General features: G+C 41.8%; 1 protein-coding gene across 1 annotated transcript; it reads right to left on the minus strand.

Annotated features, from left to right (window-relative positions):
- Window positions 1–7,713: 7,713 nt before the first annotated feature.
- On the minus strand, window positions 7,714–9,744 carry LOC133534169 (uncharacterized). The gene has a single exon (XM_061873251.1). It carries the CDS (start codon window positions 9,742–9,744, stop codon window positions 7,714–7,716), a length of 2,031 nt encoding a protein of 676 aa, XP_061729235.1.
- Between the last annotated feature and the right edge of the window lie 1,690 nt (window positions 9,745–11,434).

Genomic DNA, 11,434 nt, shown 5'->3' on the forward strand with positions numbered 1-11,434 from the left:
TTGGCCATGGCCATGAAAATACACATAGTTTTGTGCGTCTAACATGCAAGAATAGTCAATCATAGGTAATTATAGAATTATACATAAACATCAATTAACAATCTTAAAAAAAAGAAAAAAAAGTTACTCAAAAAGACCGTTAAAAAGTCTACGCAGTAAGACCGAAAAAGAAGATGTCGCGTCGTTAATCGTTAACCGAGCCGACCAACGTAATTTTTGCTCTTATTGCTATTGCTGATTTCGCGTAACAAAACAAGACTGCTTGCGCCGTAGGGACGCCTCTCACGCAATTAACAAAAAAAAAACTGTACGTTAACCGCATTGCATCACATGCTGAATTAGGCAGTGAATGCAGTATTCACTGTAAAACAATGTAAAAAACAAACAAAACAAAAGTTATTATCTAATAACTAACTGAGATGGTGTTTAAATTATCAAAATAAATAAATATTGAAGCAAAAGATAGAAAGTATGAAGTAAAGTAACATGCCCGACAGGTGGCACTGTATCGCGAGAGCATTGGAGATAGAACGCGCAGTTAAGATTTTCTTACGAATCACGACACCATTTTACCGATACATAGGTTAGGTAAGGTTCGGAGTTAGGTTAGGTTTTGAGTTAGGTTAGGTTTTGAGTTAGGTTAGGTTTTGAGTTAGGTTAGGTTTTGAGTTAGGTTAGGTTTTGAGTTAGGTTAGGTTTTGAGTTAGGTTAGGTTTTGAGTTAGGTTAGGTTTTGAGTTAGGTTAGGTTTTGAGTTAGGTTAGGTTTTGAGTTAGGTTAGGTTTTGAGTTAGGTTAGGTTTTGAGTTAGGTTAGGTTTTGAGTTAGGTTAGGTTTTGAGTTAGGTTAGGTTTTGAGTTAGGTTAGGTTTTGAGTTAGGTTAGGTTTTGAGTTAGGTTAGGTTTTGAGTTAGGTTAGGTTTTGAGTTAGGTTAGGTTTTGAGTTAGGTTAGGTTTTGAGTTAGGTTAGGTTTTGAGTTAGGTTAGGTTTTGAGTTAGGTTAGGTTTTGAGTTAGGTTAGGTTTTGAGTTAGGTTAGGTTTTGAGTTAGGTTAGGTTTTGAGTTAGGTTAGGTTTTGAGTTAGGTTAGGTTTTGAGTTAGGTTAGGTTTTGAGTTAGGTTAGGTTTTGAGTTAGGTTAGGTTTTGAGTTAGGTTAGGTTTTGAGTTAGGTTAGGTTTTGAGTTAGGTTAGGTTTTGAGTTAGGTTAGGTTTTGAGTTAGGTTAGGTTTTGAGTTAGGTTAGGTTTTGAGTTAGGTTAGGTTTTGAGTTAGGTTAGGTTTTGAGTTAGGTTAGGTTTTGAGTTAGGTTAGGTTTTGAGTTAGGTTAGGTTTTGAGTTAGGTTAGGTTTTGAGTTAGGTTAGGTTTTGAGTTAGGTTAGGTTTTGAGTTAGGTTAGGTTTTGAGTTAGGTTAGGTTAGGTTAGGTTAGGTTAGGTTAGGTTAGGTTAGGTTAGGTTAGGTTAGGTTAGGTTAGGTTAGGTTAGGTTAGGTTAGGTTAGGTTAGGTTAGGTTAGGTTAGGTTAGGTTAGGTTTTTTTTTTTTTTTTTTTCCAAGAGTTAATACTGTCAGGTAAAGCCACAGGGCCCTCGCTATAGATACGGGCGACCCTGTGACCGCGGTGACGTGAGAGGTGTTTTGTATGGCTTTTGATGTCGGGTTTGGCATCACAATCGAGGGGTGATTGCGATGCTCGATTTAAAAACCAGACTTTTTAGTCATTGTGATGCTGTGGGATATATGGTTCCCGCAGAGATACGGGCAGCCATATATCCTGTGGTTTTTATTTATTTACATGAGGGTTATTAACTTTTGTAGTGATGTGAAATTAAAATTTTAACTGTAGTTGATTCTATTTTCAATATTAGCTTTAGCTGCAGCAAGACGGGGACAAGATTGATTTACGGCAGTATGATTTGTGGCGATCTGTGTATTATGTTTTAAATTATGACTATTGCAATTATAGCACTTAGGTATGGTGTTGCGGTTGGGACAGGCTTTGTAAGTGTGTGTGGATTCTGCGCAGTGGGAACAAGGTTTAATTGTGGATTTGCAGTGGACACGTGTGTGCCCAAACTGCAGGCAGCTGAGGCACTGCTTAAACGGAGAGTGCTCCGAAACGTGAACACGTTGGTGCTCGACGTTGAGCCGATCCAGTACCATTATGGCTCTCCATACAGCAGGCGAGCACTTCATAACCGCATTGTATAGGTTATTGTTGCGGTTATTCGCGACGAAGCACAGCTCGAGCCGATTGTCTTCATTCAGGGTTTCTCCCACCGATGGGTTCTGAGAGGATATGATTTCAACAAGTTCTTCCTTGAGGGTATCCTTGTATATCCCCTTCAGAATAACCATCGGCGAGAGAGTCCTGGCAGGCTCAGCTTTAACGTTGTTGGTGGTGTTAAGCCTGCTCAGTGTTTCGTCGCGTTGTGCTTCGGTTTCAAATTCGAATCGTACTTTGGAGTTGGCGAGAGGTTTAATTTTAGTTGGTGCATAGGTTTTTGTTTTAAATGATATTTTGCTTCTGATCGTGCCCATTGCCTCAGTAGTGTTTTGGGCGGTTTCTACTGTCGCAACAAGTGCAGGATTATTCTTCTTAGTTTTAACTGCAGATTTAGCTACAGCGCTATATGTTGGGCGTCCTTGATCGGTAGGGGTGTCGGGTTTTGTTCCACCGATGGCGCCTTTTACCAGTTCGCTGAGGGCCTTTTGTTCCTCGCGAATCTGGTCCAGTTGTGCTTGGACTGTCTCTACGACTTCCACCGCTTTCTCCTGCATTCTGTCATCAGGATCTGTTTGTATCCCTTTTGATGACCGATCTGTGGGAGTAGGAGACTGTAAAAGAATGCCCCGGATCTGCGCACGCATCTGGTTGGCGTAGCTTGTAAATATAGCCGGGACATTTTGTGCCGAGATCTTTATCTGCCGTTTATTTTCGACAGTTATGCTGCGGTGAGTCTTTGTGGTTTCTAAATTTTCCAGAATCTGCTTACATTCATATTCTAGATCTCCGGCCAATTCGTCGATCAACCCTAACACCGGGTGGATGTTGTCACGTGCAGGTGACGGCGAACGTACAGGCTGGGCAGGGGTGCCCAGCGGTATGGTGAAAAGGTTATCGAAGTTGTCTGAAAGGTCGAGATTGTCTAGGCTCAATGAGCTCATTTTGAAGGATTAATGAAGTTAAATTAATACAATTACTAAAAATTTTAAAAGAAAAATCGAAATATCTTTGTAATAGGGAGTCGCAGAAACAATCGGTAATACGGAAAAGATGACGCTAATTAGGTTCTATATATGACAGCAAACAGAATTAATTTACATTAAACCAAAACGAAACTATGAATTTATAAAGGAGAAATTTTTGTAACAAAAAAGTAAGTTTTGAAAATTTTCTTAGAGAAAGGTGATTATTATTTCAAAAGTTGACAAGACGATGAAGGAGAAAAATTTTAGGAAGCGATAGACACCAATATGAGGAAAATCGGAATGATAGATTTGAAGATACAAATTTTTCAAGTTTGAAGATTTTTGAAGTTTGACCAAAAAAGGGGAAAATGGGATTATCTCCGGAACCAGAAGGGTCCCGGAGGTCGGGATAGTCTTGAAAGATGGGGAAAAATTAGGGGATCATATATTCCAAAAACGAGTGAGATGCGGTTATATTAAGGTAGTTTGCGAAAGCTTGGTTAGGTTAGGTTAGGTTAGGTTAGGTTAGGTTAGGTTAGGTTAGGTTTTTTTTTTTTTTTTTTTTTTTTTTTTTTTGAAAAGGTTAGTGAGTGTCGAGTGAAGACACAGGGCCCTCGCTAGGGATACGGGCGACCCTGTGCCCGCGGTGACATTTGTGAAGATTTCTTATGTTTTATGCGATGCCGGGTCCGGCATCACCATCAGTCAAGAACAATGGTGATGCTCAGTTTAGAGACCCGGCTTTACTTTTTTGATTGGGCTTTGTTGTTGGACCCATGGTCCCCGCATTGGGTACGGGCAGCCATGGGCCCTGGTTGATATTCGTGAATAGTTGGTTGATATTTGTGTAGCGAAAATTGTTATTTGATAAGATTATTTTGAAATTTGTTGAAGTTGTAAAGATTTTATTTTTAAAGGTAGGTTTATTGATTTGGGTTGTTACGATATGTTTGTTTGGTTTTAGTTGGTTATTCGAAAGGGGACCGCAGTAGTTGTTGATAAAATTCTCGTCGGACGCTGCTGCCCATCCGTCGGTTTTCCCTTAGTCGCCTTTTACGACACCCACGGGACGAGATGGGGTGGTGCTATTCTAACGCCGGCACCACACGGCGGGTTAGAGATGATAGAAATGATGGGGGGTTTGGTTTAAATGGGGGTTTGTTTTGGAGTTTTGAGTTGATTGAACGATTGGGACCGCAGTAGATGTTGATGACAATACTCGACGGACGCTGCTGCCCATCCGTCGATTTTTCCCTTAGTCGCCTTGTACGACACCCACGGGACGAGATGGGGTGGTGCTATTCTAACGCCGGCACCACACGGCCGGTTAGGTTAGGTTAGGTTAGGTTAGGTTAGGTTAGGTTAGGTTAGGTTAGGTTAGGTTAGGTTAGGTTAGGTTAGGTTAGGTTAGGTTAGGTTAGGTTAGGTTAGGTTAGGTTAGGTTAGGTTAGGTTAGGTTAGGTTAGGTTAGGTTAGGTTAGGTTAGGTTAGGTTAGGTTTTTTTTTTTTTTTTTTATTTTTTTTTTTAAGGTTTATCCGTGTCTGTTGTAGACACAGGGCCCTCGCTAATGATACGGGCGACCCTGTGCCCGCGGTGACATTTGTGAGATGTTTTTGTGATTTTACGATTTCAGATTTGGCATCAATATCTTGTGTAAATAAAGATGCTCAGTTTAAAAATCTGATTTTGGTTTTGTGGGTATACTTGTGGGCATATGGTCCCCGCAGAGATACGGGCGGCCATATGACCATAGATGAATGTTGATAGTCAATTATATTATTAAATTCGTCATGATATCAGGAACATATGATGAAGAGTTGTGGATAGAGATAAATTTAGACGAGAATCCTAGTCAGATTACTAGTAGGGTATGTACCAATGAATTTAAGTTTTTAAAACACAAGTTCTGAGTTATTTAAATGATGAAGTTAAAGATGTTGAAAATACTATTTACTTTGTGTAATTATTAAATGACGCTGTATTTAGTGTGTGTTGTTATTCATATTTGACTCTGTTATCTATATTGGTTTTTGCTGCGATTAATCGAGGGCATTTTTGGTCAATTGCGGTGTGGTTTATATCGTGCTTGGTATTAAATTTGGCGTTGTGGGTTTGGCAATTAAAGCATTTAGGGTTTTCTGGTTTGTTGGGGCAGTTTTTGTAAGTATGTGTCTTATCTGCACAATGTGAGCAAGGTTTCACCGCTGACTTGCAGTGGACACGAGTGTGCCCAAACTGCAAGCAGCTAAGGCACTGCTTAAATGGAGATTGCTCCGAGGCTTGCACACGTTGGTGCTCAATGTTGAGCCGGCCGAGTTCCATAATGGCTCTCCATGTGGTGGGTTGGCATCTGAAGACCGCGTTGTACAAATTGTTATTCCTGTTATTTGTTACGAAGGATAATTGCAGCGTTTCCCCTTCGCCGAGGGTAGCCTTCACCGATGGGTTCTGTGAGAGTATAATCTGTGTAAGTTCATCCTTTAAGGTCTCCTTATAGATCCCCTTCAGAATCACCATCGGTGATAGGGTCCTGGCAGGCTCCGCTTTGATTTGTGCTGTGTTGAGTTTGTGCAGTGTTGTGTTTCTTTGGTCTTCAGTGTCGAATTCTAGTCTTATTTTGTTGTTCGTGAGCGGTTTTATTTTTGTTGGGGCAAAGTTTTCATTTTTAAATGTGATTTTGGTACGTAAGGTGCCCATCGCATCAGCAGTTGAGTTTGCGTTCTCAATCGTCGCGACAAGCGCGGGATGAGATTTGGGTTTGATAGCAGCAGGTTTTTTAAGCTGGTCACTGTATGTTGGGCGTCTAATTTCAGCGGTGCAGCCCAACTCTGCTCCGCTGATGGAGTTTTGGACCAGTTCGCTAAGGGCTCTCTGCTCCTCGCGAATCTGGTTTAGCTGCAACTGGACCGACTCGACAACGTCCCGTGCTCGGTCTTGTAATCCGTCGTCTGGGTCGGTTTGTACACTCATTGATTTGATATTTGCGGGTGGTAGTGCCTCTTTCCTCAGGATGCCATGGATTTCTTTTGTGTAGACTTTAAAAATGGCCATGGCATTCTGAGCGGCGACCTTTATGCAGCGTTTGTTTTCGACGGTGACGCTTTTGTGGGTTTTGGAGGTTTCAATATTCTCAAAGATCTGCTTCATTTCATGCTCCAGGTCGCCGTTGAACTCCTCGAGGAGATCCATGATAGGGTGATTGTTAGCGTTACGTGCTGGCAACGCTTCCACTGCATGGTCTCGCTGGGCTGATGTGCCCTGCGGTGAGGAATATAGATCCTCGAGTCGTACAGCATCGAGGTCAAGTAGATTTAAGTTTTCTGCACTCATTGTGAAGACAAATTTTTTATATTTAAATTAATCAAGAATTTTGAGTAGGATCCAAAAGATAGAATTAACAATACAATGTGAAACAATTTAAAGACTAAATCAACCTTAAATAGAGTTTTATAATCAGAAAAAGCAAAATTGTTGTAAGTTTTAAAACTAAAATATGTAATTTCAAGTGAACGGGTCGATCGTAAGGATGACCAGGTATGTGAAGAGATAGCACTAAAGAAGCACTATAAGAAACAGTAGTCAAAAGAAAATTAAATGCGACCAGTTTTAAACTATAAATTTTTAGGACGAAATTTTTTAAATAGCAAAAAGTGATTTTAGAAAATTTTCCAAGAAGAAGATGTCCAAATGTACCAAATCTGTTGAGAATTATAAAGAGACAATTAAAAGGAAACGATAGACAGCAAAAGGAAGAAGATCGGACAGTTAGGAGAAAAGATATGAATTTTTGAAAGTTAAAGATTTTTGAAGATTGTCAGAAAAAGAGGAAAATGGGAATATCTCCGGAACTAGAAGAGTCCCGGAGGTCGGGATAGGCTCAAAAGATGGGGAAAAATTGCTAGATCATATGTTCCAAAAATGGGGTGAATGCGGATATATTAAGGGTATTTGCGAAAGCTTTGGTTAGGTTAGGTTAGGTTAGGTTAGGTTAGGTTAGGTTAGGTTAGGTTAGGTTAGGTTAGGTTAGGTTAGGTTAGGTTAGGTTAGGTTAGGTTAGGTTAGGTTAGGTTAGGTTAGGTTAGGTTTTTTTTTTTTTTTTTTTTTTTTTTTTTTTTTTTTTTTTTTTTTTTTTTTTTTTATACAGTAACCTCCAACGTGGTCGGAGCCAGTGGTTTCGAACGAACGCTTTCATACAATTTCTCGCTTATATGCTTCTCGTACTTCCATTCTTCATACTGTGTCTTTCTTTCATCCGTCATATCTTTCATTGCTTTATTTGGGTGGGTTGCCCAACTATCTATCTTTTATAATTTTCTCATTTCTTATCTTCGGGGAAAATAAAGGTGTACACAGGGTTTTATTTTCAGGTTGCTATGATGTACATACTATATGTTTACATTGCATCTTTTTATGGCTCTTACAGATTTCATGGTTTTAACTTTTATACATTTTCTTATTTTACATTTGTTTACATCTATTTCATTTATGCTAATTCTCTAATATATATACATATTATGTTAGCATACATTTATACTCTAGTTTTATTGCTCTCGATTGTTCGTTTAGCTACTCTCTCGCAGTACTTTAAGAATTTCTCTCTCTGTTCACTTTCCATGATGCCACTAATATTTTCAGCTGTTAATTTTATTTCCAGTTCACCTTCGATGCAGAACCGGTCATAGCCGTATACCGGGCACTCCAGCAATATGTGTGGGATCGATTCCACCACTCCATCTTCGCACCTGCACGATGGGTTATCTTTGCACTTGAAACGGTTTAAGTACTCAGAGAACCCACCGTGCCCTGTGAGAATTTGTGTGGTGACTCCCTTTGTCTCCATTTTTCGGACTGTCCGGTAGGCCGTCAGCGCGCTGGGGAAAAACAACTTAGTGATCGAGGCAGTGCTGCCCTCTACATACCTACGGTTCCATTCATCAAGCGTTGACATGCGGATGCTACGCTTGACGAATGAAATCGGGCATTGATCATAATCCGGTCTTCTCTTGGAGCCCACAGCAGCTGCTTTAGCTAGTTGGTCGGCCCTCTCATTACCCTCCAACCCCGCGTGAGCCTTTATCCAGAACAGAGTAACTACTTTGTTCTGGAGAGATATCGTTCGCATGTTATCTCTGGACTTTACTGCGAGGGGGTGGAGGCAACTGTGGTTTGTTACTGTTTCCAGGGCCGCCATCGAGTCGCTGTAGACTCCAAATGAAGACGCCCTATGATCGAGTATCACCTCTGTTGCCTTGCAGATCGCTAACAGCTCGGCCTGGTAGACTGTGCAATACTTTGATAGGGCAAGTTTGAGGGCTTTTGTCTCCGTTCCACTATTCCACATCGATAGTGCGGCTCCGACTTTGCCCTCAATCTTGCTCCCATCAGTGAAAATTCTGACGTCGTATGCACTGTGTTGGTCTACACTCTCTTGATCTACCAGACTGATGTATGATAGGCCGGGTCTGTCAGCAGGATGGGGAGCGTCGATGGCTGGGGCCATTGTTTCAACCTCCATGCCGGCCAGCGCTGGCAAGGGCACTCCCTTTCTGGCCTCGTAGAGGGAGGCCGCTTCCTTGATCCGTAGGTCAAGTGGGAGTATTCCAGCCAGCAGCAGAGCTGCGTTCAGTGAGACCGTCCGGTAAGCCTTACTGATTTTTTGAGCAAAGCCTCTTTGTACTGTGTTGATCTGTTTTTTAATCCCTAGTTTATTGACCGCTGGCGCCCAGGCACTTGCTGCGTACATGATGGTTGGCTCGACAACTGCAACGTATATTAGCCTTATTATGTCCGGGTGCAGACCCCATCCTATTTTGGCTGTCCTTGCTAATTTTTTATACATGTTTAGGGCCTTCCTGCAGACGCCTGCAGTGTGCTTATTGAATGTGAGTTTGTTATCCACAGTGAGACCCAGTATTTTCATGTCTTCTGACATTTCTATGGCGATCCCCCCCATGCTCAGGCGTGGAGTATCGTATTTCAATCGATTTGTGACGACCATCGCGCATGTTTTGTGCGGTGCAAATTTTAATTTGTTGTCGATACCCCACGCCTTAACACGTTCAAGGGCACCATTGGCTTGTCTCTCAATGTCCGCTGCGCTCTCACCGTCAAACACCATCACCACATCATCAGCAAACGCCTGGCAGTAGACCCCACTGTTATGAAGCTGTTTTAGGAGTGGATCCAGTAGTAGGTTCCAAAGCAGGGGACCCCCTATGGATCCTTGGACACATCCCTTGCTGGTTTGTTTGCGGTATTCCTCTCCGGCGTATCTTACGCGTACCGATCTTCCTTCGAGGTAGCTATCTATCACTCGCCTCAGGTTCACCGGGCAATTTTCTTCTGCCAGTCTGGTCTTTATTACGGGCCACCATGCACTGTCGAATGCTCCCTCTATGTCCAACGATACCAAGGTTATTATTTTCTTTGCTGATAGGTTCTTGCGAATATGTTTCATAAGGTCATAGAGGGAGTCTTCGGTGCTCCTTTGTGGCATAAAACCGTACTGGGATTTACTGATTTTTGGCAGAAGGTGGTGTCTGAGACGGGCTATCAGCATTTTTTCATATATCTTGCCCAAAACTGGCAGGAGTCCGATCGGCCTGTATGATTTGGGCAAGATATATGAATCCTTCCCCGGTTTTTTCAGGATGACTACGGTTGCCTCCTTCCAGGGCTTTGGGAAAAGGCCATGCTGCAGGCATTTGTTTAGGAGCATTAGGAAGCTTTCAGGGTCACATTGTATGGCCTGATCGCATATGTCCGCCGTAAATCAGGCACTATTTTGCTCACTGCACTTCACAGAATAGTCCGATTTTCAAAATTTTTGTATGAGTGTATAGCTGGAGTCAGCGCGCACAATTTGATATATAACACTTGTATGTTTGAGTTAAAAATCCCGCAACTTTGATTTTTCGAACGCGGAGCGACGTGGATTCGCTGCCTACGCGTTGGCGCTGGGCGCGCGACTGGGTTAGGTTAGGTTAGGTTAGGTTAGGTTAGGTTAGGTTAGGTTAGGTTAGGTTAGGTTAGGTTAGGTTAGGTTAGGTTAGGTTAGGTTAGGTTAGGTTAGGTTAGGTTAGGTTAGGTTAGGTTAGGTTAGGTTAGGTTAGGTTAGGTTAGGTTAGGTTTTTTTTTTTGAAAGGTTTATAAGTGTCGATTGAAGACACAGGGCCCTCGCTAATGATACGGGCGACCCTGTGTCCGCGGTGACTTTTTGAGAGGCTGTTATGATTTATACGATGCCGGGTCCGGCATCACCATCAGTCGAAGACAATGGTGATGCTCAGTTTAGAGACCCGGCGTTATTCTTGTGTTTTAGCTTTTGATGGACCCATGGTCCCCGCATTGAGTACGGGCGACCATAGGCCCTGGTTGAGTTTTGTTGAGTTGGATTGTGTTGCGAGATATTTAAACTTGTAGATGATAATTGGTTTTGAGATTTGCGATTATTTGTTGGTTGTTGAGTTGTTAAGATGATTGGGGTTTGATTTTAGTAGGGGGTTTAGTTTGAAATTTATAAGTTGGTTTTACGAATTGGGACCGCAGTAGGCGTTATAACAACACTCAACGGACGCTGCTGCCCATCCGTCGGTCATTCCCTTAGTCGCCTTTTACGACACCCACGGGACGAGATGGGGTGGTGCTATTCTGACGCCGGCACCACACGGCGGGGTTAGGTTAGGTTAGGTTAGGTTAGGTTAGGTTAGGTTAGGTTAGGTTAGGTTAGGTTAGGTTAGGTTAGGTTAGGTTAGGTTAGGTTAGGTTAGGTTAGGTTAGGTTAGGTTAGGTTAGGTTAGGTTAGGTTAGGTTAGGTTAGGTTAGGTTAGGTTAGGTTAGGTTAGGTTAGGTTAGGTTAGGTTAGGTTAGGTTAGGTTAGGTTAGGTTAGGTTAGGTTAGGTTTTTTTTTTTTTTTTTTTTTTTTTTAAGGTTTGTCAGTGTCTGTTGTAGACACAGGGCCCTCGCTATTGATACGGGCGACCCTGTGCCCGCGGTGACATTTGTGAAAAGTATCTATGTTTTCATGTTTCCAGATTTGGCATCACTATCTATGATAAATCGTGATGCTCATTTTAGAAATCTGATTTTGTTTTGTTGTTTATGCTATTGGACATATGGTCCCCGATAAGATACGGGCGGCCATATGACCATAACTGAATTTTGGTTATGTAATTGGCGTTATTAATTTGTATTTAAAATCGGAATCATACAAATAAAAGTAAAGGGAAAGATTGAGGATAAGTTTTAAG

The sequence above is a fragment of the Cydia pomonella genome, unplaced genomic scaffold (genome assembly GCF_033807575.1).
Source record: "Cydia pomonella isolate Wapato2018A unplaced genomic scaffold, ilCydPomo1 PGA_scaffold_64, whole genome shotgun sequence".
NCBI classification, from domain to species: Eukaryota; Metazoa; Arthropoda; class Insecta; order Lepidoptera; family Tortricidae; genus Cydia; species Cydia pomonella.

Bases quoted from the DNA above. Each gene is read 5' to 3' on its own strand.
- LOC133534169 (XM_061873251.1), bottom strand. From the start codon at position 9,744: ATGCTGATAGCCCGTCTCAGACACCACCTTCTGCCAAAAATCAGTAAA.